This window comes from Chlamydotis macqueenii, chromosome 7, assembly GCF_036417535.1.
Source record: "Chlamydotis macqueenii isolate bChlMac1 chromosome 7, bChlMac1.mat, whole genome shotgun sequence".
Classification (NCBI taxonomy): Eukaryota; Metazoa; Chordata; class Aves; order Otidiformes; family Otididae; genus Chlamydotis; species Chlamydotis macqueenii.
The window spans coordinates 18,756,750-18,783,978 of record NC_141562.1 but is presented as its reverse complement, the minus strand read 5'-3'; the positions used below and the strand labels follow the sequence as shown (position 1 = coordinate 18,783,978).

General features: G+C 45.6%; 1 protein-coding gene across 5 annotated transcripts in view; it reads left to right on the top strand.

Moving 5' to 3' along the window:
- Positions 1–27,229, top strand: part of PAX2 (paired box 2) — an 87,322-nt gene that overhangs the window by 8,459 nt on the left and 51,634 nt on the right. For 3 of the 5 annotated variants that reach the window (XM_086751804.1, XM_086751805.1, XM_086751808.1), the window contains 2 exons: positions 378–546; positions 1,588–1,785. In XM_086751804.1, coding sequence (XP_086607930.1) covers positions 378–546; positions 1,588–1,785 — 367 coding nt within the window. The remainder of the gene's footprint in view (positions 1–377; positions 547–1,587; positions 1,786–27,229) is intronic. The other 2 variants (XM_086751807.1, XM_086751806.1) reach the window with 1 other exon arrangement.

Here is a 27,229-nt window from a genome sequence, read left to right as displayed (position 1 = left end):
TTCCCTTCCCAGCTTCCCTCCTCTCTCTTCTCTTTCTCTTCTCCTTCCTCTTGCTCCTTTTCCTCTTTCTTCCTTTTTCTTTGCCTTCTCTCTTTATACTTTCCCTCGTTATCTTTCTTTCGTTCTCTTTAGCTTTCTCTCATTCTCCTTGCTTTTTCCTCTTTTTTTTTTCCCTCCCTTTTTCTCTTCTTCTCACTCACCCCTCCGTCTCGTTCCTCCCTCTCGACCCCCCGCCATCACCCCCATCCATGCGTAGTGACTGGAGATTTTGCAGTACGAGCGGCGAAGAATCCACAACTAACGGTGTGTTTCTGGTGTGCGTGGGTTGTTGTGTGTGTGGTTGGTTTTTTTTTTTTTTTTTATTTCTCTTTCCCCAGCAGGGCACGGGGGTGTGAACCAGCTCGGGGGGGTGTTTGTGAACGGCAGGCCCCTACCTGACGTGGTGAGACAAAGGATAGTGGAGCTGGCTCACCAGGGGGTCCGGCCCTGTGACATCTCCAGGCAGCTGCGGGTCAGCCACGGTTGTGTCAGCAAGATCCTGGGCAGGTAAGGAAAGAGGCAGCTCCTTCCCCTCCCCCGGGACGGGACCGGTGCATCCCTGCCCCGCTCCGCTGTGACTTCCCGCCCTCCCCGCCACCTCCCCAAGCGGCCCCGCCACCTCCGCGGCTGAGCGGGGCCCTCTCCTGCAGCCGGAAGGACGTGATCCCCCCCCACGGCGGGGTTTGGGAACTCCTGGGGAGACAATTTGCAAGGGGTGGGCGGGAGAGCGGGAAGGAGAAGGCTCGGAGGGAGAAAAAACGAAAGAACGACAAAAAAAAAAAACAAAACAACCAAAAACCAACAAAACCAACAAAACCAAACCACAGCCAACAAACACCTTCAAAAAAAAAAAAAATCCCCCAACTCACACCAATCCGCGAGCCACCCTCGCAAATACACGGGTAAATAAACAAACAGCGGGGCAAATAAATAAATACATAAATAGCCGCCGTCAGGGATCGCCGCCAAACGCGGTGTGAAACATCCCCGAGGTGGCCCAGCCGCTTGTCAGCAGGCGGCTGAGCCCCGGGCAGGCGTTGCGCAGGGTGGTGTGCGGGGTGCCGGCCCCGGGCAAAGGACGGGCCGGAGCTGACGGCCAGCGGGGAGATGGGACCCGGGGCGGGCGGGGGATAAACCATGCTCCCGCACTCACAGCGCCGGGCGCGGCGGGGGCTGGCGAGGAGAAGCGGGGGACGGGAGGGCCGAGTCCGGCGCTGCCCGCTCCCCGCGCCCCCTCACCCGGTCGCTGAGCTTCGCCTCCGCCCGCCCGCATCGGGGCGAGGGTTTCTGTTTTGTTTCCCCATCCCCGGGCCTGAAACGAGCGTGTGCGTGTAAGGCGGGGGAGGCAGCGAACAGCCCAGCGTCCCTGGCTTCCCACACAAGAAAAAAAAAGGAGGAAAAAAAAATGGGCCCCGCCATGCGGCACCCGACGCCGCGCATCGACGGGGCCAGGGCGAGGTGGGCGCGGGGCCGGGGGCAGCGGGAGGGTGCGGGGGGCCGTGGGCGGCCGTCCTGGGCACGGCAGGTCGCTGACCCTGCTTTGCGCAGGTATTATGAGACGGGGAGCATCAAGCCCGGCGTGATCGGCGGCTCCAAACCCAAAGTGGCGACTCCCAAAGTAGTGGATAAAATCGCCGAGTACAAGAGGCAAAACCCGACCATGTTCGCCTGGGAGATCCGCGACAGGCTACTGGCCGAGGGCATCTGCGACAACGACACGGTCCCCAGCGTCTCCTCCATAAACAGGTAAGAGAGAGCCGGCCCCGCGCCCCAATCGTCCCTTTACGGCCCCGTAAAACCCCCGGCAGCAGCGCGGTCGGCCCCGTTGTCTCGGTGGGGTAGCGCCCCCCGCCCGTCCCTCCACCGCCCCTTCCGGGGTGCGAACGACGCCGGCCTTGCCCGGGTGTCAGGGCTCCGTCGGCCCCGTCACGGGCTGGGGAGCGCTGCGCCCCGCGGCTCCCGGCGCGGCTGCTCCCTGCCCGGCCAGGAGCCCGGGGAGCGGCGGGATCCGCTCAGCACCAGGCAACCATTTCCCCCCCCGCCATCGCCTCCCCCGGCTGCCAAGGTGCGACTTTTGTTGGTGGAGAGGCTCAGGTTTTGTCTCAGGTTTGAGGTGACAAAAATAACCGTATGACAGGCAAAAAAAAAAAAAAAAAGGATCGATGCAGTAGCAAAAGGCCGGTGATAGACGCAATCAAGTACTGACGCACTGCAAGGGCTCGGGCTGCTCGCACACTTGCACACTCAGACACAGTGTACAGCAGAGCTTCTCACTTTGGCAACACACAAGGCTCCTACGCACACGGTAAAAGTAACTACGCTGTTTCAGTGTGATGTACGTACAGATACCTCGACTGCGCCCACAGAAATACAGCCTTTAGAAACAGAGCAACGCAGGGATATTTGCAAAGGGTACATACGGAATACCTCACCGACAGAGTAAGAATACATGAAATTTTGCACGCAATCCCAAATATACGGCGCTTCCCGCTCAAATAAATGTATCTAGGGTATATGTAAATATGCATGCAGGCTTTTGCAGTGTTCGCCTGGATAAAAACGCACAAGTTGGTATATTGGCCCTTTTGATATACAACAAGTTTAGCCAGATTTTTTTTTTTAAACCTGGTGTATTTATAGCAAGGGAAGCAAAAAATAAATAGCAAGAAAAATGCAGAGGTATTTTTTGTCTCACGCTTTTCACGGCAGATTTATCAAAATATGTCTAATAACTCAGACTGTGTATTTCTAAATCTGGCATCCTATATAAATGGGTTTTAATATTTTGCAAATGACATGGAATTATCCCAAATCATCTTGAAAACAGCAGGTAGAATTAGCTAGTGGAATGTACCTTGGCTAAGAAAGATTCCCTCAGACACACTGTCTCTGTAATATACTGCTAGGCTACCCTAGGAAATTATCCCTGTGTGTGCCATCTGTATTAAAATGGTTATTAAGTTATGAACAGGGTAACATAATACTGATCGGCTAATTATCCCCCCTCCTAAAAAAGCTCCAGGTCTCTGTTACTCTCTCAGTCAGGTACTGAAATAATAACAGTTTGACATTCAGACACCTCACAAAGGCAGCTGCCGAAGGACAGCCAGCTATCCCTGGGAGGAATTAAGCTGGTGGTACAGGAGTCCAGGGAAGCGGCTGTGGGCTCTTTGGAGGAGCAGCATATACGGACCCGACACACATCTCTGCTTCGGCTAGCGCAGGGGATGTCAGCATTCGAATGTCACTGGCATCTCAGCCTTACGCCTGCCGACCAGACGCCTCCTGTCTGGGTCGCGGTGTCCTGGGCAGAAGGCTGAGTGCCTGGTTTTGCTCCCACCTTCGCTACCAGTTTGCGGCAGGACTTTGGGGGTTTTGTACCTCAGTTTCCCCACCCTGGAAAAGAAGAATGATCCTTCTCAGAAGGAGGTGGGAACAGATAACAGATTGCACTTATAAAGTGCTTTGAGAAGGACAAGTGCCTTGTAGCTGCTAAGCATTATTATATTAAAGAGGCTCAGCTGTGGCCCACCATGTTCGATTCATACTGTGATGGCATTTGAGTGTGTGGTCACCGAGGCACAGGACCATTTTGGCTTCATATGATTGAGTCTTTCCCCATTGCTTTTAAAAATTCAGGCCCAACTTTCCACTGTTCATCTTGTATGGGGCTCCCCAAAACTCACATCTGTGAGGAGGAGAGCCCATCATACCACAGGTCATAAACTTTGCAAGTCTGCGCTAGGCAAGGACAGGACAGTGAACTGGGAAAAAGTCGCAGCGGAATAGGAAACAGCGAGTATATAAGGGCCCGATCCTGGTGCCGCTGAGAGTAGTGTGCGTTTCATCACTCCAGAGACTTTTGTGACTCCAGCTCACAAAACTCACAAAACACAAAGAGAGGGCTATGCTCAAAATTTAAATATAATTTTTTCTCTCTCTCGTTGTAAAAATAAACATACCGAATTGGGTCAGTCTTTGGTAAAAGCACATCCCTTATCTGCAGTATGATCACAAATCGGAGTTAATCTAACACTGACTCTCTGAGCAGCTTCAGACAGCTGACAATTTTTAAAACCAACCTTCTAGAAATATCTGTCTTGTAGAAAAAAAATACTTTTTGTTATGATAAGATTTTCTGAAAATGTATTAATTACATTTTATTTTCTTTCTTTTTGGGGATTAGTCTAACATTAACAAAGGCTTTCGGGTGAAAGACTACAAAACAACGTTTCAATTCCATTCTTAAAGTCTCCCTAAAAGATTTTAAAAATCTACTTTCCATTAATTATTTTTTGGTGATACATTAATTATATGCGCCTGCATTGCACTGATGTGTCAGTATTGCACTGAGGATATCAGGACCCGTTTGGGTCGACATGTAATTCAGTACTGAAATTTATCAGAAACTTGTTCATACCGAACTCATGCCAATAAAGGCTAGATACAAACTCTGGTGAGAAACATGACTTAGCTGCCCTGTCAAGATTCAGCAAAAAAAAAAAAAAAAAGTTGTCTGCTATGCGGTAGTTTTGCTTTAATTATGGCAAAAAAGTCTAGAGAGTATATTAGTTAATAACCAAAGCGCACCAGCCCTGACAGGATTGAGAAAGAGCAGTTATCTCTGCACCAGGAGCTTTCCTGTTCCCGCTTCATAGAGTAGGTACCATGCAGTATAAAGCTGTTGTGCGTGTGTGGGTACACACACATACATATACATATGTATATACATATACATACGTATATACACATACATATATGTAAACACACACACATATATGTATTGCATGTAATTTCAAAGCAGGCAAGTGACAGGAGCTCTTAATTCTTTGCTAAGCAATCAATGCTTAAATCACCTCAGCACCTTGCTTCTTGAGCACCCTGCCAGCCCGAACTTTTCCGTCTACCATATGACTGTAATCGAGCTGTCTTTGGTCACTCTGGGTTAGGATATTTCGAGTGGATCTAGGCACTGCTATAGCCTTGCGGCCATCTCCTAAGTATGAACTTGGCCGCAGATGTTAATGGGAATTTTTGCTTTGTTTTATGTTACGTACAGTTAGCCTAAGAACAGAGGTTTCACAAGATAATAATCACCGCAGAAAAATCTTTTGAATTAGACAGTGTACTTCAGCATGTCACTGACACACATTCACCGTTGTGCAGCAAGTGATGCAATGGAGATTGTAGTTTAATCATTATTTCCTGCTTCTCTTAAATACATGAATTCCTTACAGGTGTAGAAAGGCAAAACAAAACATGCCCCTGCCAATTTATCCCTCTCTCCCAGCTCTCCTGTGGCTGAGTTCAGTAGTAGGGACTCCCTGCTAGTCCTTATCCAAGGAATGCCGCAGCCAAAGCATTGTGGAATTCGGTTAGCCTTCTGGATGCACTTCGGACCCTGCGTTCCTGAGAGTAGACCTAACTCATACCCCAGGGCAGGGAACAGAGTTTAGTGGATATATAGTATCAGTCAAGCCATTAGATGTTTTTTCAGTCTTCTCTCAGGTACTGGGTATATGTTAATTTCTAGTGTTAAGCGCTTGGTTTGGGGAGAGGTTTCTTGTTTCATTACGTAACAACTGGCTAAAGTTGAAGTCTCCAATAATGACGTGCTTTTTAAAAACACATATGGAAAGACCCAAGCATTGACCCAGGCTATAATGACCAGTGAAATATACTTCTATATTGAAATATTATTGAGCATGTGGCCAATTACACTGGCCATGGGCAGACCTGTAGTTTAGAGCAAAGAACAGCGTATTAGGAGATCAGATTTCTCTTACCAGTTCTGCCATTAACTTTCTGCTTGATCTTGGGCAGGTCACACAGAGTCCTTAGGAGGCTGTTTTACCATCTGTAAAATGAAAAATAACAGTATTTAGCTACCTTTGTAAAACTCAGTTTGATCATTCATTAAAAATGCCCGTGGAGTTCAACACGTAACTGTAAAAGGTTCAAAACTGGAGCTAGGTTGTTTTACACCAGCGGAGGCTTTAGCCCACGCAAGGGAGATAGAATCATAGAATGGTTAGGCTTGGAAGGGACCTTCAAAGGTCATCTAGTCCAACCCCCCTGCAAGGAGCATGAACATCATCGACTAAATCAGGTTGCTAAAGAATAGATTAAAAAATAATAGAAAAAAAAGACAGAATTGAACAGAATCTTGATTGAGGTAAACGTAACATGTCAAGACAAACAAAAGGCAGGCGTATTAGGGCAGCAGCTGTGTCATATGCGGAAGAAATCAATGTTATGCAAACAGCTTTCTGAGTCACTCTCGCTAGCCTAGCTTAAGAATTTCCCCAAAGGACACCCTGGCTGAAGTCACTGGTGAATCTCTCCCCATCTTTCCCACTGAACAAATCTGGAATTCTTGGAGGACAGGTAATGAGTCTAGTGAGAAGTTGGAAGAGTACAGAGTATCTCTAACGTCAGCTTGCTCATAGTGATCAAAAGTAGTGGCAAGTGCATGGTCTGCAGTGAACACGGAGTGAATTGCACAGTTTTAACCATCCAGTATGTGCATTGCAAACCTATAACCAGCACCAGTATTTAGTAGCCATATGTGAGTTTTCTCAATAGAGAGGCCAAGGGTTAGGCTGGCCACGTAGGCTGGATTAGCCATTGACTGACAATGGGTTGGTGCAAAGCAGGGGTGAAGAAAACTTGTCTGACCGTACCCAGTAGGGTTTACCAGCTCTGGTAACCTGGCATTACTTAGCACCCACAGAAGAAACTCTGGATCCTAGCAGGGATCCTCTCACTTAGTCGATGCTGAGTCTGAGGTTCCCACTCAGTTTCCTGCACCAGGGTGTGCTCTCAAGGTAGAAGACTTCTACTGCCAGTTGCTTTCAGCTGAGCAAAGAACGCAGTCGGGTCACACAGGGCTTCATTACAAGGAATATACTCCTTTAAATTCAGATTCTTTTCCATCAGACACAAACCTGGTATTATCTTATTTTTATCATTGCAAATAAAGGACAGGCTCATAAAGCAGAGGTTACAGACAATGTTACTGCAGCTGAAAGAGTAAATGAATGCTCACAGTATTTCTCTTTGTCTTATTCCTCATATCTGGCCACTAGAAGGTTGTATGATGGGAACTACAATAAGGTAGCCGCATTTTTTCTGATTTTCATATTGCAGAGATATTAGCTCAACAGAGGCAGTTAGCAGGTAAAATTGGTTGTGCCTGGGAAGTTTTGAGCTTCCTGTTCTGTGAGGCTCGAAGTTCAGAACCACATCTGTCTCTTTATCACCCCAAAATCCCAGCCCTTCCTTTTTGTATAGATGTACAGAAAGCTTGATTTTTGTTGGAAGTGAAACATTTTCAGGCTTTTGCATCTAGTGAATGATTGCTGCATTCTGCTGTAGAGGTAGCTGCATTTCAGTGCTGGGTGAATGAGTCTTATGGAGCTAAACCTCATTTACCAGAATCACTATTATGTGAAAAACTCATTTGACTTTGGGAGAAAAGAGGAGAAAATATAAGTGGCTTGGCCAAGCAATGATGAAGTGGTGAGAACAATATAGTGATCTGAAGGGCACAGTCCCTCCAACAGGAAAGGAATTATTCACGTTTAAACAAAGCAGTATAGCCCGGAATGAAGAGAGGGAAATAAGAAAGGAAACATTTAAATGGCAGCAGAAGGTATCCCCTGATAGGGAGATCCATTAAGTTGTGGAATTGCATCCCATAGGAATTCCCGATTTCTTGGAATATATATAACTAGATGGCATTATTAACAAGCAAACATACAATACGAAATAATCTTGTGTTGGCTAAAGAGACAGATAATGCTCTAGCAGGCCAGCTGGACTCTTTACGATATGATGACATGATGCATACAAAACAAAGTCGTGTTTTCAGCTGTATATCAAATATCCCCAAAAGCCGGTCTCTGACCCTAAAGCCCATTCAAACAAAAGATTTCCATATTATTTGAATAAAAAGATATGACTTCAAAACAGTTAAACAAGGCTGAGCTTCACTTAGATTCCATGCTCTTTAATTAAGGCATGTTGAAATTCAAATGGAGTTTAGGCTCTCTACTTACGATCAGCAAAATATTTAGGGAATCTCACTTTTGGGGAAGGTCTCTATAAATTGAAAGGCAGAGATTTCCAAAAGCAGTTGTAATTGGCCTGACATCCGTGCAGCTAACTAGGGTTTTAGGAAATCCCATCTGTGTGTGGATGGCTCTGATGATGATTACTACTCCTGAAAGCATCAGAAAGGTTTGAGTTTTTCTCCCAAACAATCATTCTTTAAACTGAGAGCTAACGGGAATGAGGATTTTTCCACTGTAATCCCAATTAATCTACTGGAGCCAATACACACATGGCCATATTTATGAGTCCCAACTGTTTAAAAATTCTAAAGCAGAGCCTAAATAATGCAATTGGCATAAAAATCATGAGTACTTGTAATACAATATGGGTTTGTTTTTACTTGTTTTCTCTTTTCTACCCTAAATTTTGAAAGGGATTTGGATATCTGAGTCCATTAAATGACTTTAAAAACACCTTAACAATGCAGTCCTTTGAGCCTTCAAAGAGCTGACAGCCCCTTTTCAAGCCCCCACACGCACTGGAAACATAGTTTATTAAATGAGAACTGAAATTCTCATGCTATCACTTGAGAAGCTGGAGAACCCACAACAAGCACCGTTAGGCTTGTGATGAAATACTAGACAGTACGAATTTAGTGCTAGCATCCAATTTTCTCTAGTGCCAGTACTGGGGAGCTGATTTGGTAGCACTTACATGGCATCCACCCAGCTGAAAATCACAAATCTAACCGCTTGGTTTCCAAACTCCTCGGAGTGCACTTACAAATATTCATTTCCAATCAATTTGCACCTGCTAATATTTCTGAACGCTCACACGTGATGACAGAGCCAGAAGCCAGGCTCTGCGCATAGACCACCATCCATTGTCCAAAACAGGCACAGCGTAAACAGGAATTTCTTTTGAGAGGTTCTTTTAGAAAATCAGCATATACACGCGTCTTTCTTTACACCATCCGCTTAGGTTCTACTAGGTTCATAATTCAGACAGTCCTCAAGCTTTCAGGGATCCTGAAACAAACATCTTTGTCCGTTACGGGAAATGAAGTATCAGGCCAGGGCTCACCCACCAAGCCCAGGTGTAGGTAAAAGGCAGAGCAAAACCGCAGAGCCCTCTTCTCTGGGCTCACAACTGACAGGGAGGCTGAACACTAGCTAGACTGCGACAGCCTCCCCCCTCTTCCCAGATAAGTAGGCATATAAATAAATAAATAAATGGCATCCTAACTGCACTGAGAACTCAATAAAACAATCACATCAAATATGAGGAGGTATAAATCTCATGTCTGCACAGGTAACCCACTCAATTGGTTTTATTATGGCTCAGCCTGACTCCATTTATTACTATCCGTGGCCTGGGTGAAGGATGTTTGCATGGAGGGTGGTCTCCTGGTGAAATCCTATCCCTGGAGCAGTGACAATCAGCCCATACAGAGGTGGATTTTGGTGGGGAGACCAAAGGCAGATCCATCTGTCTGCATGAAAACCAATCAATAACCCTGTAACTAGACCCCTTGTCGCTGGGAAATGGACAACACAATAGTTCAATCCTGGAGCCACAGGAGAGGAATAGCTGTGGTTGGGGTGTGAAGAATGACAGGATGTATGCATGAAGTCTTTGAGACATATAGACAGAATATGCCTGTCCATATAGACACCGAGGAGGAGTGATGGGATAGGAGGAGTGCAGAGGGTACATTCATATATACAGTAGGCAAATTTGAAAGGTTTGTATGTTCAGAGGTGGATATGGGGAAGGAAAAAGCAGAGTTATATTGTGGGTTTTTTTAATAGGACATTTATATGGGGACTGTGAGTGCAATGCAGATAGGTACCTTCAGGGAAACGTGCCTGCTGGTTGGATGCTACATACAAGTCTATGAGTCAGTATATGGCAGGGAACGTGTATCTCTGGGCAGGCACATAGCTGGTGACACAAAATGCTGGTAGGCTAGAGGAAGCATATGCAGGAATCCGATGTGGTCGGGGAAGGATATTCCTTTGTCCTCTGTCTGGCTTGGGATTCATGCGTATAACAGTTTTGACAGAGAGGAGAAAGAGTGATGTGCCAAAAGCCTGAGCTAACGGACTGTGAGTTCACAGATAGGCTTTCCAGAAAATGCTATGTATGAAACATTTACCCAAACCTCACTGTTAAATCAGGAGGGGAGATTCTGGTGGCTTGTCTCTGCCTGTTCGAAAAACAGAAGTAGGACATTTCTTGCTGCTGTCATCCCCTAGCTCTGCAGTTCCTGTAGCATTTCTAAAATCTGCACAGCGTATTGTTCTCCAGGCTTCTAGCAACTTCCCCAACACATGCGCGCGCACACACACACACAGATATGCTGGAGTTTGCCTCTATTAATTGTTCTATCCTGGGGGCCAATTTAGTTTTTATTCCTTTGGCTCCATTTTAAACAGTTCCTCTTCCTTCCAATGTAAGTGCCCTCCCCTCTTTGTGGGGTCCAAGGCACAGGGTTAAGCGTCTGTCTCTGGTTGGGAGGCAAACTGCACCAAGAATAGCGATCAGCATCAGAGATGGTGTCAAAACACCCACCTCTGTATTTCAGTTGAGAGGAGTGGTATGCATGTTTTGCACAACAGATTGATGTCTGTTTGTTAATTTATGAAAGCAAAAGCAGAGACTGCGACCAGACGACAAAGTCACAAAAGAATACTTCACATATCCATCAGACAGGGTGCCCTGCACCACCTCTGGTTTCAGGGTGGTTTGGGTGGTTTGGCAACAGTAACAGTACCCATATCTTTAGTCAGGGAGCGTTAAGATCCCAGCCAGTTGATTCCCAGAACTAGTTCTCATTTTCTTCAAGCTGGACTGAAATATGAAGGCAACCTCATTACCCAACTGCCCATTTTCAAGCTCTCACTTTGAAATTGTGATCAAGTCTTTGGGCACTAGCATTTGGGCACTTCTTAAAGGGACTATTGCCTTTCAACATACTCATGTTTCTCTAAAAATTATTTTAAGAACAATTTTTGGTCATCTTCCTCTAATAAGAAAGACCACAGCACAACACAGCCATGTAATAGTGCCTGCTGTTAATATTTGCCAAAATTTAGGCCCTTTTTGGTTGTTTAAATTTAGACTTTTAAGCATGAAAAATTATACTACTTATACATAAAGTACGCACACACAAAAAATACATATACATTTATTTATAAAATCTGTAGGGAAGGGAGGACATGTAGAAGAGAAGAGGAAAGGAAGGAATAATATTTCTGAAGAAAAGACAGATCATATTTGCATACTGAGTGCACAGGGGAAGTGTATTTCTGGGACGTGCTCCCTACAAATGGGGTAAGGCTGTGCAAGCAGAGGCATGGAAAAATGAATAATGCCACAAATTCCCTCCCCCTATGGAACAAACAGCAAATTTAGAGTTTTAAAGAGATAATGTTTGCGGTGCTGCCTCCGGCAGACAGCCAGCCACATGAAGCTTCCAGAGCAGGGGAGAGCACAGCTGCGTGGGGCTGGGGGAGGAAAGGGCAGGAGATAAGGATGGAGTGGAGAGAAAGGCTACGGTAGATTCGACTCTGATAGCATCAAAACCAGACCTGCTGTGGTTTTACAGAAGGCAGGCAGCCTTGGCCACTGTGCCAAACAAGATGCAGATAGTCATCCAGTATTGACATTCAACTCCCTTACGTGGCTTTAACAATCTCAGGCTACGTGTGTGCCTGAGTCGGGGGGCTGTGCATATGGAGACAGCAAAGATGGGGACGGAGCGTAGCTGTGTAGCTGTGTGCAGATTTGTGTGAGGTGCACAAGGTGGAGAGCAGGGACGAACTGCATGTCTGCATGCTTGCATGTGAGAGCGCGTGTATAAATGTGTAAACAGATGACTGCCGTTATTCTAACTCCCTTTTATGGACTACATGAATTTTTGTGACCTGCAAATATTGAAAGAAAAATACGTGTCTATGGGTGACTGCCCCCCCCCCCCCCCCCCGAGTCTTGGCAAAATTGGCAGAACTGATGGCACAGGGAGACATGAAATGGAAGGGAGTGTGGCCCATTTCAGGTGGATGTGTATACAAAGAAATGCCCCTGGCACAGTGAAAGGCAGCGGATAAAGTGATCCTGGGGAATAGTCTTTAGAAGAGTGCAAGAGGAGGGTGCCAGCCCTGAAATGAAGCCTTTGTACTGCTTAGAGCACCACTTTTCCAAAATGAAAGCACCTTCTGCACCGTTTGAATGTCCTCCTGGATCATTCTGTGCACAGTGAAGTAATTTGAGCATGGAACCCCAGGTGCATTTGTGCAGGTAGACCACTGAGTCTCTATTGTTCCACCAGACAATCTTCTCTGTAATGGATATTTGGGCGAGACATGCCCTATACCCCATGACATGTGTATGAGGAGGAGCGTGGGCATATCACTAGGGCAACATGTCCAGCTGGGAGTATAGACTTATAGCAAGTAGGTATTACTGGGCTGGCTGAAAACTAAGAATAATCTTATCCACGGAAACAACGTCGTAACTCTGTGGTTACATGCAGGGAGTCATAGGGGCAAGCGAAAGCACAGCAATACACGCTTGGGAAGCCTGTCTAGTTTTGCAGGGCTCTGCATAGGATTCTGCGGGGCTGCTTCCCAATGGCAAGGCGTCGTCTGAATGCACTGACGAACTGTGGCTGTGAACAGATGTGCGGGGGTGTCCTAGCAGTGCTCCTATCTTTGTCAGCAGTTCTTTTCGGTAGACCTGAGGATAAGGTGCTATGGCAGCCATACTGCCAACGTGCTGAGGAGAATGCAGCTGGTGAGATGGGCAGCATCAGTAACACAAACGTGTGCGTGTGTGTCCGATAGTGGCCTCTGCTGAGATAAGTGACCACAGAAGGCATGTGGCAGGGCAGGTACATGTATACACAGAGGTGCCACGTACAAATGCGGGGATGTGCCTGTTGGGGGTACCTAGTGCATCTGAGGGAACAAGGGGTGCTCATGGCACGATACATTTGTCAGGGAGCGGATGTGTGCTAGTTGATCTGATGCATGGTGCAAGAAGGGAATACCTGGGGGTAGTGGGGGCAGAGGGGGTTACGCTAGAGGAGATATTTCTAATGACAGCCATAGTTTAATGCACTGGACTCTGCTCTGCTCTCCCCTCCCCTCACACTCTTCTCCTCATTACCCAGGTTATCTTGTTTGGGTTAAGAGGCCAATTTCAACAGACCATAATTGAAGAGTGAAGAGAATCTGATAAGATAAGGAAGGGACATCGTTCCTCAAGGGATCAATAGAGGTTTCATGTTCCTCCTTCCCCTGCTGTGTCCCTAACACGCTAACACTCTGTGTCCATGGGCCTGGTTTATTTGCTCTGCTTGTCTGCAAGCCTGGAAAGGAAGCGTGGGAGTAGGGGGGGCTGTAGCCCCCATCTGTCACACAGCCAGAGCAGGCGAGGGGGCATAAGGAAGGGCCAGTGGGGACACTAGCGGCGATATGGTCCCCTCTGGGAGCCAGGAGGAGGCAGGGAGGTGACAAGCCTGATGCCCTCCTGGGTCTGGCAGCAGCATGGGCTCACAGGGGAGGTGTTCACCTTTGGCCTCTTATCTTGGCGTTGCGCTCTGCAAGGGAAGGATATTGATAATTTGTCTAGATTTAGACTTGCTTTGCCAGTGTCCTTGTGGAAGCAAGCACAAAGCTTTTTATAAGCACTCACGGGGTGACCTCTCTGGGCCCCTCAGGGTAAGCGAGGTATAATTACCTCCACCACAAGGAGAGCTGGTAGCTGCTCCTCGTTAGGTTTATGTTAGAATCTGAGGTTCAGGCTTGACAGCCCCAGAATCTCACAAGCCACTCTTAGCAGTTTTTTGGACCAAACCAGCATGAGAGGATCCCCTTAGGAAACGTGGAGCTGCTGCAGCAGTGACTGCAGGTCCCTTCGCGGCAGGGCTGCCAGCGCTCCCACGCTGCACGGGCAGAGTTTGTTCCACTCCTGCCTCCTGCCCCGTGGCAGGAAGACGTGTGTCTCACACAAGCCATGTGAGATCCATACCAACCCACGCGCAGGGTCCAGCACTGCCTGGAGTGCACAGGCAGCCAGGGCAGCGCAAAGAAATCCTTCTGGGAGGCCCAGCCTCTTTCATCAGGCAATGCGAGCACTACGGGCACTCCCCTGTCCCCATGGCTGGCGTAGGGATGCTTGGGCACGGGGAGAGGAGCTGAGAGGTCAGCACAGTGCAGGATCCAATCCAGACCCCACACAACAGGGCTGGGCGAGTTTCTGGAGAGCTTGAGACACAGAGGGGTCTGGGGCTGAGATATCTTCTTCCAGCTGATTTCTCTTTTATTTTTAACACCCAGAGAAACAGACGCTGAGAGCAAGTCAGTCATGCAGTGAGCGTGTGGCAGAGTTGGGAATACAACCCAGATCCCCTGACTCCCAACCTCAGGCTTTAACCACTAGACCATGCTTCCCTCTAAGCCACCTTGAACTTTCCTCAGTGAGGATGGGGGCTACTAAGCCTCTGTGGGCTGCAGTTTACCAAGCTGTCAGGAGTGTGCTCACTGGACCGCCTCACCAGAGACAGCCTTCCTCACGCACGCTAAAAAAGTTGAAAAGAAATTCATTTCATGGCCGGTGGTTGCTTAAAAAAGGCGATTCCAGCATATGTATGTGATAAATGTTAACTGTGCATTAATCGTATTAAAGAGGACCCTATAAACTTTTCATTTCTAATTAAATTCTGGCCGGTGATTCTGGCGAAGCCAGCACACTCTGGGCCTTTGTTTATGTGGAAAATTAAAATGCAAATACAATGGAATTTATTTCCATTACTAGAGTGATATGCTGGGCTCCTCTGTTTAACAGCCTCCAATTATTTTCAAACAGGTCTCTCTCTCCCACCCTCTCTCCCTTCCTCACTCCCTCATTTTTTCCCTCCCCCTATTACTCTGATGCCGCTACCCCAGTGTGAGGGGTGGGAGCTGGTAAAGCAGTGGGTGGGCTAAGGATGGTGTTATCTGTTCAAGGTCAAATGCAGGCAGGAATATAGAGGAGGAAGGGGGAAAAGGAGTGGGAGAGCACAAACAAGGAGGCAGGGGAAGTAACAAGGCTTGAGCTAATGCAAGGAGGAGTAAGGAGTTACCTGTTAGCAACCTCACTGAAAAATATAAACTAAACTCTCTGATTTGGTAAATCCCAACCATATAGATGACCTGACTGAGAGAGGTCACAGGGTCTTCCCCTGATGGGATATTTTGGTGAGAGGGGGCAGCTGAGAGCTTTCTTTCAAAGTTTTTTTTGATCTTTCACAGCCTTTTTCATAGACTTTGCCTGTATGTGACTGCTGCTGGGCCAAATCCTGATAGCTGAGAAAGCACAGAACAGGCCCAATGCCAGACACATTGCCTGCGCAGCGCAAATAAATCCACGAGGCAATGACACGTAATCATCAGCTGAAAAATAACTGAACTCTCTTGTTCATTTCCAAGGGACCAAGTGTGGCTGCGCCGTCTTAGGGCACTAGCGCCCAATATCCACACAAGTCAGAAGCTATTGCACAAACCCGGAGATTCATTTTACGTTTAAAATTTCTTAGCACATAGATTTACTGCTAAATGCTGCTGACATAGAATCCCATTCTTCCTTACATTTATAAGAGAGCTAGGTCAGGTCAGACATGGGAACATCGTCAGGCAGTCACACACAGACCAGAGGCATCTGCTAACTGACAGAGGTGCCCTTCTGTGCTTTAACATAGAAACCCACACGGGAAGACCCTTGCAAAGGCAGGTGTGCACTTCACTGCAGATGTATGCAGTCATTTATAGATCCCTTCACAGACTCAGGGAATCTATTTGAAACTGCGTGATATAGTCTTGCATCTATTTGTGAAGAAACCCAGGGTATGGAGACTTATCCAAAACCATAACTGAAAAGTCTTAGGAAAACCCCTGAGTGCACCAGAAGGTGCACACACATGTAAACACATTCACATAGCCTAAGAAATACCCTGGCACACACACACACACGGTGATTCACAAGTAAGTGGCCACAGACCTTGAAGCACGTGGCTGAGAATCAGTCAGATGCGCTATCCTGTGTGTCACGCACACGCGAGCGGCATACCCTCGGCCCGCCCCGCTGGCCGGGAGAGCTGGGGAGCCAAAGGGATATTCTTCTAGTGTGTGTGAGCATCTTAGGGAATCACCTAGTGTAAGTGATCCTGCCCCAGCCGAGACAGGGAAACAGGAGAAGGACACATTCACTTACAACACTGAAAAGAGGCCATTACCCAGTCAAACAACCCAATCCCTGACATCATTATTCAATACACAGGAGCCCTGAAATGCACACTAACTCAATCACAGAGACACATGATTACAAAATAATACTGATGGAATCAATGAGACAGACATGCGGTCATACAAAGCGCACCCACCCCGGTGTTAATACACAATAACAGCCGCCCAACGAGCGAATACAAAACAGCCATTCGCAACCACAACGGCAAAACATGGGGCCACGTTCTCAAAGGAGACTTGAAAACTCTGGCAGCAAAACTCACCCTTGCCAAACGGAGCTCAGAGGAAAACTCAGGGTGCGGGCAAAACCTGGCTGTTGTCAGCCTAGTGAGTAATAAACAGTAAATGCCTCAGTGAGAAGCGTGCTGAGCACGTTATCTCCTCATGAGACCGGTGGTCCCAGGGCACTCAGAACCGTGCAGGATTGCACCCATAGCCATCCAAATAGACTGATCCAGTGATGTGATACCTTTTCTCAATGACCAAAAGCATCAGGGGGTCGTCACTCTTAACACAAGCAGGGCTGCATGACATTCAAGACTCACCACAACACAAGCCAACACAAGAAAACGTGAAAGTGAATTATCAGAAGCGCAACACATCCACACTAGGAAAGGATGCAAATGCTGCTCAGCATCCAGAGCCACAGAGCCACCTCACAGACATGCCTCTGCAAAACAGCCCAGTCCTCTTTCCACACCACAGCAGCGCACCCAAATCTGCCACAGCACTGGTTTCTTTCCCCGTCAGAGAGGAAAAAAAGCAAAGTGCCCACATAAAGCATGCTCATTAGTGCAACAAATAATCGACCTTCCTTGCGCCTCATAGACTGCGCCAGAGCATGCTAACCCAAGCGCTTCACACAAGGCCGAATGGCCAGCTTTTGCCCACATGATCTTCTTGAGAGGGAGACAGAAACTAGACTCTAAGTCCTTTCCCCGGCACAATGGGCATCAGCTCGTACCAGGTTGCGTGCACAAGCCTGTGCCGTTATTGAGAATGCCGGCGAGGCTGGGGGAAGACTGCTCTTGGTTTTGTGTGCCGGTGTGCGTGGTGTGTACAGGAATTCCCCTTCCTCTGCTGAGTGCTGCTGCTTGTAGCCATTAGAAAGCCCAGGTCCTCATGCTGGGTGTTCAGTGAGTATTGATTCAGTCTGCAAGCAATTTTAATATTTCTTCAGGGACTTTCCAGCAACAGCACAAGTCATTAATTCACCCTCCCAAATTGCTTATTCAATAGCAGGAACATGGCTCCTGAATAAAGTCCCAGAATTTATGTGACTCACATGAGTCAGGAGGTCAAACAACTGTTATGGAGTGAAGTTAAAAATCCAAATAAAATATTGACACTTTTTTGGGGAGTGGGAGGAGGGGGAAGGGGGGAAGGGAAAGAAAAGGTATTTAAAATAGGGTTTTGTTGCAATGCCCCCAGGATAAAGAACGGAAAGAGATTGAAGACAAGTTGGAGTTCGTAAAATCAATGGGATTTATTGCGTATCCACTTGGCATTTAATAACTCCTTCCTTTCCACCTCTCCCTGCTCTGTATGTACACAGGGGAGATAAACTCTTCAACAAAATAGCCAGCCACAAAGTACACAGATGGACACCCAAACACCAACACATGAAGGCAGGCACATGCAGAGATGAATATTACCATAAGGCAGTGGCATAGCATCAGAAAATCCTCTCAGGACCCAGGGTCTTGACTGAGCTAGACAGAGCCCATCACATATGGCATTACATATGCCCATGCAGTAGCAGACAGTCTATGGCCACAATCTTAAATAAATATGAGAGAGGAAACTGAGGCACGGAGTGAATTAGAAGAGCCTGCTCAGTTGCAAAGCCCATCAACAGGGCAGCTGGATCAGGACCCAGGTCTCCGGATGCCCAGTTAGTGTTTTTGCTGCTGAGGGATGCTGTCTTTTACAGGAATGGAAGCACACACAGGGACTGAGATCAGACCGCAAGAAGGCATGTGTCTCACAGAGGGATACACAAACCACACAAGAAATGCACCCACAGATGCCAGGCAAGCCATCCGCATGCAGAGAGATGCACACACAGATACAAATACACACGTGCTTTTCCTGAGCTCATTGCTATTCAGAAAGCACGGCAGCCAGATTACACACAGAAGCAGAAACATACCTGCAGACTGACATACGTGCAAACGCCTGTGCATGCAAACGCACAGGCACCTACGCACACACCGATACACCCGTATAGCCTCATACAGCTGTACAGCCACACCGAAAAAGTCACACAAGCTGATGTGTTGCTATAAAACTAGGTTTGACTTACAGTGGTATCTTTTTAGCTAGCTGCACATAAATCGATGCCCACACGTACTCAAATGCATTCTGCACAAGCCTATTAATATATAGGACTGTCTCCTTGTTATATTATACTGCTAACTGTTTCAGTGAAACCGTGCTGATTTTTACCAGCCAAAGATCTGAGACTGTAGTAGCTATCAAACAACATTTATTCATTAGCACTAACTCGATAAAAAATAAGCACACAAAAATATAGCCTAACCATCTAATCAAATAGTACTTGATGGCTTGGGATATGTAAGTAGGCTTTCTGTGCTTTTTTGTTTGTCTGATTGACTTTTCAGCAAAAATTTAGGGCAGGTGCTTTCTCTGAGTTGAGATTTTACAAAAGGCAAATTTTCAAGGGCTTTTTTTTGCATTGTGATAAAAATAATGCTTGACAACATTTGCCTTCTAAGAAGTCTTTTGACCAAATACAGAGTGTGGTTTTAAAATTAAGCGAGGTAATTAAAAGTCTGAAATTTCCATAATGATGCTTTAAAATATTAGTATTTTTTTCATGAAAAATATGCATCTGTGTTATTTCTAAGATTGTTTTGTCCATGATTGATTTTGCAATTACACTTTAAAAAAGGCAAGATAGAATCTTTAGGCCACCTTATGCTACCTCCTGTCTTCTCAGACCTCAAAATATTCAAGAAAAAAATGTAAAAGTATTATCATTTTTAAAATACCATTGCCTATGTTCCTCTGTACTCCTCTACCTAGGAATCCTGCTTGCATCTGCTCTTGTTCAATTTCAGTTAGATCAAAAAATGAAATACATGCTAATTTACAGCTGGAGGTATTCCAATTCATTAGGAGAACAAGTACTTAATTCAGATTAAGGAAACTGTGTTTTGAAAGAATGAAACTGGATAAAATCACTAAAATTCTCTAGGATATAATGATTTTGAGAAAGAATATATTGTAATTTGTAACACAGTAATCCAATGCAAAAGCCTAAGTTGTAAAATTTAAATAATTAAATATTTATAACTCAGGTCTTCAGACAGTGTTAAACAATTGCTTCTCTTCAATGCTCAGCCCAGCTAGTGCCAGGCTCAGCGTGTCCAGCTCTGGGCAAATCAGTCTTAGAGCTCACTAAAGCTCACGAGGAGAAAAGCTGCCTGCATGGGAACATATGGATGGAGAAACACATGTGGATGTGGGAGGATCATTTAAACCGCTGCTCTTGGGGGCTGTTTGTCAATTTGGAGTTGTTGAAGGAGACTCAGCTGAGATGGTTTCATTGACAGGGAATAGGCAACAGGCTTGTTTACACAGGGGCAAATGAGAAAATTAATCTGAATTAACTTCGCAACTGCCTTGGTTAAAAGCATTAAAACATTGTTCAGATGCTCATTCAAAATTTGAGTGTGCTAAATTGAATTTAGTTTACTTCATTTACAAAGTGAATTAAGCTAAACTAAATTAAAGCTGCTTTAATTCTAAACAAGGGAGTCAGAGGTGTAATGTAGTTTAACTAGACCACTTTAATTTCACACATTCAATTAATTCAAATTAGTTGTTTTGCATAGCCATATGTAGGTAAACCCTTAGACTGCTAACTCCTTGGACAGTGTTTATATGGGGGCTGGGAAAGAGGCCCAAAAGTCCAGTGTACTCTCTATCAGCCATCGTGACTGTAACAGAACATGAGAGAACTGATCGGTGGCTGAAGGCCCACAGAAACCCAAAAATGGATGCCAGATATGCGATTTAGAAGTAAGGCAGATCTGCACTCACAAACTTACGCACCTATGCAAATGCATGCACCAGTATGGGTGTATGCATTTCCAATACAGCAAGGTTCCACAGGAATTATCTATCAGTGTCCAGATATGTTAGATATTACATAAGGGATATTATAGCCTTGTTACGGATAAGTTCTGGGTGGTTACGATTTCTTATTTGTAGTAACTGTGCTTGGTGCTGTACAAAAACATGCATGTAGCTAGCTGGTGACGGTTACAAGCCGCAGATCCGAGCAGCCTATCTGGCCATTAAACTCTGTTAAAAACTGTAATGGTAGAATAAATGTTTATTAATTCTTCATGAGGTCTGAATATATAATATGTGACCCAAATGTCTAACTCCATATAGCCACAGTTACAATCGCAGACCTACAGGCAAAGATAAACAAGTATGCACATTGTGTGGTCAATTAAAAGATACTGAGAGACAAATGCCAGTGCATTTGCAAACACCATATCGATACATAAACAAACATCAGACCTGATGGTGACTTACCTGAACCAAGCAGACTGGCTACAGATTTGTCTTTTCATTATAAGAAGATGGCTTTGTGCTATAAATAAGAAAACTGGACTGTCTTCTGTGGAGATGGGCACCAACTTTATACTGGGAGCCTGTGTATCACCCACACCCTGAGGCGCTCGCCTGAGCCTGGCTGCTTCGGGCAGCATGATAAAGCAAGGAATAAACAACACCAAGAGCAGTGAGGGCTCGAACAGGAAGGGAAAGATTCAGGTTCTCTGCGGAAATTTTCAGCTTTTCAACGTGGTTTTCATTTTGAATCAGAACTTTAAGAAAATTCTACAGCTACATTTCAGTGTAGTTTGAACCCACTGTTTCAGTAAGATCTAAATATATTATTCTAATTTTTGGTTTTTTAGCACAGTCTCTCATTCACCTTAAAAAGGTAATTTTAAAGGGATTTTTTTTTTTTTCCATTCTGATAAGGCTTAAATTCTTCTCACAATTTTGTTTAAATTTCTTTAAAACCAAAGGTAAAAATAGCTCTAAATTGACACATTTTCAGCAGTGTATTTGTTTTGATTTTGGGCAAATGTCTTTTACTGGTAAGGGGTTCGCTATGAATTTTTCACCAGTTCTGACAAACGTAAGGGAGACACACACAATGGCAGCCCCATAAAGGGCATCATTTACTTAGTCAACCCGCGCAAGCACGTACTGTGGTGGAGCACTGTACAGGATCCAGAGATAACACACAGCTAACACACAATGCTGCTAAGCGCAGAAGTTTAAAAGTCCTGAGTCAATACCCCTTAAACCCGAGAGACTGGCATAAAATTCACAAGGCTGTAAATAAGAATGTATCTGGGGCTTTTTCCTTTGCCTCCAGTTCTGGCCCCTTGGGAGGCAGCCAGGTTCCACTTCCACCTGGTCTTTGCAGCCATGAAAGCCAGAAATACCTTGGTATTAAATGAAAGTTGAAATAATTGCATATCTTCAAGATCTGAGGTTTTACACAAAATACCAGGTATGGCACAACTTGCAAGAGAGTTGAGAATGTTATCTGCATTTATCTGATTCCTCCCAGTTCAGGACTCCTTTCCTAGTACACACGTCTTCTGTTAATCAAAATGAATGTCCACAAGGAATTCAGCACAGACTCCTGAATTTTAATAACTGGAAATGGGCTCAAAGCAAAGCTTTCAATTAAAAGTTTCCATGCTTCAGATTAAGATATTTAACCTTGGCAAGCCCATGTGTTTCTGTAGGTCTTCTTAACTCACCCCCTGGCACAGCCGCTGTTGCGACAGCTCCGGCCCATGCTGCGTGGCAGCCACCAGCGTGCTGGTAGCTCATGGGGCTGTACCCTACGCCAGCTCCATGCTGCTGCAGCAACGCTGCTAGCAGGCCCCAAGCTGGCCGGTCCGTGGGTAACAGAAGATGTTGCTTTGAACTGCCGTTATTGCAGTGTAGGGGTACTCTTAGAAAATGATTAATTCCTCAGAGCTCAAAAAAGCCTGGGCATTTTCATGGCAGAAATCTCTTGCTAGTGAAGGGGACCTAACCACTGGCAATGCTTCTCTCCTGCTCTCTTCCTGTAGCTTGTCATTCTTGAAGCTTTTGGTCTTTTGTTGCAGAGACTATGAGTTTGTTGAGGGGGAGTGGTAGCCGCTGGGATGGATACTCTCGTGGGTGCTGTGAGTTGCTCCATGGTTGCCTATGATAGTAGAATTTGGACTTGATGCAGGTGGTTCCTCCTAGGACTGTGTTTCTCTGTTCAAGACCAGCAGAACCCTTTTTGTCCTTTCGTGTTTCCCTAATTCCCCTTAAACCTAGGATGTCAAATATCTACACCCAGGATCAAGTTTGCTTCCAATATTTTGTAAACTGCATGACATCTTCTAGATGTGTAGATTTTAATGAATTTCTGGCTTTCCTGACTGCAAAGAAAGCCTTCCAGATGTGAACTGAGTGTAATAGAAGTAGAAACACCTGCCTGAGGACATTTCTATGCTGCAGTCACTGCTTGACTGCAGCTCATGTAGATATACTTTAGCCAGCTTTAAGTCAGCCAGCCCGGGTCCTGATGGCTCTGTAGCCACAGCTTTGCACAACACAGTGACTATTTGAGCACACCTTCTGTTTCCCGGGTGGGTTTTGCACCCTAACACAAATCCACTTGGATGAATGGGAAAATGCTTCTCAAAGCCTAATGCAGCAATTTATTCTGGGAGGTCAGGCTCAAAGTTGTGTGTCACCACGCAGCTGGATGAGCTGGCAGGCCTGGCAGATCCCCCCTTCCCAGAAGGCAGGCATCTTCCCCTTTCTTTCCTTCCACCCCTCTTCCTTACACCAGGACTTGTACTGTGTAGCACAGCAGAACTGGAATGGGCAGAGATCTGCTAGAAGCTGAACGTTAATGCTCTGCTTAAATTAAATGAAATAAAACCATATGGTGTCATCATGGGTCACTGATTTAAAACAACAAAAAAAATCCTAGCTCCTCTCTAAGCCCTTCAGATAGTAAAACTGCTGCTGTGAATTCTGCCTCTTCTCAGAGCGCAGACAAGAAATGCAGTGAGAGAGAAGGGCAGGAATGGGCTTTCTCTTGTGTTTGGAGTGAGCAGGCTAACCTGGAACAGTGTGGCACATTTTCCCCGTGTCTTCAGGCGTGATGTCAGCATAGCTCCAGTGAAGTTGACGGACCTACACATATTAACAGCAGAGAAGGAATCAACTCTTCTCAGGGAGGGCTGGGATTATGTTTTGAGATATGTAAGGCATCTCTGTTTTGACCTCTTATCTATTCGAAAGATTCAGGAAAATAGATAATCCCTCTTCAGGCACCTTTTAGGACTATCAAAGTATCTATCTAATCAATCTAATTAATCTGTCATACCTGTGCTTATATACTAATGTAGTACACGATTATCCTTCTCTCTCCCTTTCCAAAACGTAGGGAGAAGGAAATGTAATTTTCATGGCAGGAGAGAGTTTGAATGTGTGACTATTGCTTGTGGCCCCTGAATATGGCAGGGTTTGAAGGCATTCTGCTGTCTTGGCAGGGAGCGCCAGAGCCTCAGGCCAGTGAGCAAGGAAGCCGAGTCTGCTGCTCCTGCCAATGTCAGCTGTTGTTCTGAGGGCTGCAAGTGTTGTGGTCAATTTTGAGAGTAGTAGAAGAAGCTACTGCCCCCCCCCCCCCCCCCCTACTAAGGGAAATTATGTTATGGCTTTTGGGGGGCAACTGCAGCTCTGATCTTCCCAACTACATCTGCTGCTGCAAATTCAAACACGACCACCAAAGCCAGTGCAGCTGAAACACAGCTCCCGTTGCCTTTGCCTGCCTCCCTTCCCTTCACGTACAGCCACTGTCAGCAGGGTACATGTCACTTCTGCTTCAAGCAGGGGAATGAAGCCAATACTGTGCTACAGCTCGCTGAAGCACTTACTTGGCCCCAGTTATTAGAGTCTGAGCCCTTCACTCCTCCTTCCAGCTGTCCTCCCTGTGCCCCAGGTGGCACAGCAATGCTCCTATCTTCACTCTTCAGGCAGGAAACAGAGCACAGAGAGAAATGCCATTTGTCCAGAGTCTTGATGCGGGGTCCATGGCAGAGCAAGGAACTGAAGCCCTTTCCCTAAGTCGCATTGGGCTCTAATATCAGACTTTCTATTTCCCTTCCTTCACCCTCGCCAGATCTGTTTGTTGTTTTTCCTCACCATGCTAGGAAGCTTCCTTTCCATTCTGAACTTTGTGCAAACAAGACTTATTTTTCCCATGCACAGAAGTTTAAGATTCTCTCCTATTTGAACCACAGCCATGTTCAGAGCTATTTATGCTCGCGCAGCACCAGTCTGCAAGTGGGATATCGTTGGTTCCGTTGGGGGCTGTCACCAAGGAGCCCAAAGCTGCCTCTTCCCATCCCACGTTCTCCCCCTTTTCCCCAGGCACGCTTTGATGCCAGCATCACTGCAATGGTCACGAGCCCTTTTGTAGGAGGCAATCTGATGCAGAGAAGGCATCACTGTCTCACTTAGCCCTGCACCAAGTTCCCTGCAGGCTGCCTTGTCTCTACCCCGGCACAGCCCGTGGCTCAGCAGCACGGCCCCGCGCTAATTAAGCAGTGCGGCACAGCAGGGTGTCTGTTCCTTGGCCATCACAGGCTCCCTTGGACACACTGCAGAGAAAAGGCCGAAGCTTCACAGTGTTAGCCTTCCAAGAACCGCTTTAATTGCCCAGTAATGCACACCCTGGGGTCTTGTAATGTGCTTCTAATATGGAGCATTTAAAATATGAATACTCCAAAACAATTACAAAGAGTTTGGTGCTCTGCTGAGTGTATCCTTCCACTCGGAAATATAATCCAAGACAAAGGAATACGATCAAAGTGAGGATACAGTGCTTTCTGGTCTCCTTGGGGCAGCAGGACACACCACTCTTTCCCTTAGTGCAACTTCGCTCTGTTCTTCCAGGATTAAAAGAATTGCTAGATTGAGACTGCAGATGACTCAAACTCACCTCATCTCCCTCTGATCAGCCCTAGTATTATTTTTTTAATGTGAGATACTGTCTAAAGATTCTGACAGCAACAGTAAGAGAGGAGAAACCATAGAGTATGTCAAGCTATAAGAGAGTTTGGATAGAAATGTCAGAGAAGCGAGGGACATGTCCTATGATCTGTCATTCTTTTATCAAATAATTTCTAGACAAGTTTGGAAGTTATTTTTATTTGCTTATTTACAAGGAGTGAAAGAACGTTCTGCTTCTCAGAAAGGACTATGGCTCAGCTAATTTTACTTCTAATATTTTTTTCTACAATCTTGACCAAATTTTATTAAAGCTTGTTACAATTGCCATACTAGGAGAGATTATTTTTGTCTGTCCATCTGTGTTCAGAATCAGCAAAAGGAATTGCATTAAAACTGCTGAAAATAACAAAATAGAAATCAAACATTGGAAATTAATGATCTAATGCTGAACGTTTAAGAAAGTCAAAGGTATTTGGAAACAGGCAGTTGATTTCAGCTGGAGCTGTATGCAGTATTAATGCTAGAAAGAATTACTGGAAGCTAACTATGGTAACTCATGAATTCCAGGAATGGATGTGTAATTCACAGTATGATACTATGTACTGTAATGACATTATATGCCATTACTTAAGATAATATCACATATTAAATTCAGATTGTGAAATGAAGTTCAGTTGCTTTACTGCAATCAAAGATCTATAAATGTCCTGTTGCTCAAACTTCAGAAGGTTATGTATTAATTCTGTGTATATTCTCTGAAACTCAAAGTAGACAACTTGTGCAAAAACCTCCCACTGGAAAAAGAAAAATGGGAATTTACAGTAAGTACCCATTTATGCCCTCAATTAAACACAAATGCTGTTATTGGAGTCACTGACTGTGATGGAATTAGAGCAGGGATGAATGTAGTCCAAAGCGACAATTTATTTTGGAGAAAAGAAAGATATTTGAAACTATTGGCAATTACTTCAAGAAATCAGCACTGCTAACTGGTGTGCCGGGATTTGTGTCCCTTCTGCTTTTGGGAAGGGCTGAGGAAGTGTTCTGCAAAAAGGCTTGTGTTTCTGCAGTGTCTAGAGGCAAGAAAAAGCCATCAAAGGCAGCAAGAGGTGATCAAGGTTTTGCTCCCTCTTACACAGCAGTAATCCAGAAATCCCAGGTTTGAGGCAGCAGAGCTGGCTTAGTGAGTATTTCAGTCTCCGGTATGGGTGAGATGCTTTCAGCAACCCCAAAGTTTAAAGATAGCATTATTATGCTGTATCTGTTGCTACAGGACCAGGTCAGCTCTGTTCATCTTTCATCTACTGTTTCATTAGGTGCTCTTGTGTAGGACAGACTCAATCAAAGCCTCTTAAAGTGGCAGCAGTGATGCTGAGCTATCCTGGTGTAGATCACTGTCCCTGAAGAATCCACCCAGGGGATGCACTGTACGTGTGTCAGAGTCCCGAAATTTCTCCTCTTTCATTACAACACTAGAGTTTGGTTGTAGGGAAAAGGAGCACTGCTGGGGAGAGCCTCCTCATGACTTGCCTCTTCTTTTAGCCATAGGAAATACCTTCTACCTGCAACCTCATTAGATTCGCTGTGCATTTGATGCCAAGAATTATTTCACCCAGGCCACTGGAGGCTGTACAACCAGAAATGTTCCCCTTTGCTCACTGTTTCCAGCCACTTTCTCTGACATAAAAGCAGTTTTATTCTTAGGAGGGGAACGTTTCTGAACAGAGCCTTTCACCTCTGGGTCACTAGCTGAAATCTGGCTGTGGTTGGTAGTGACCAAA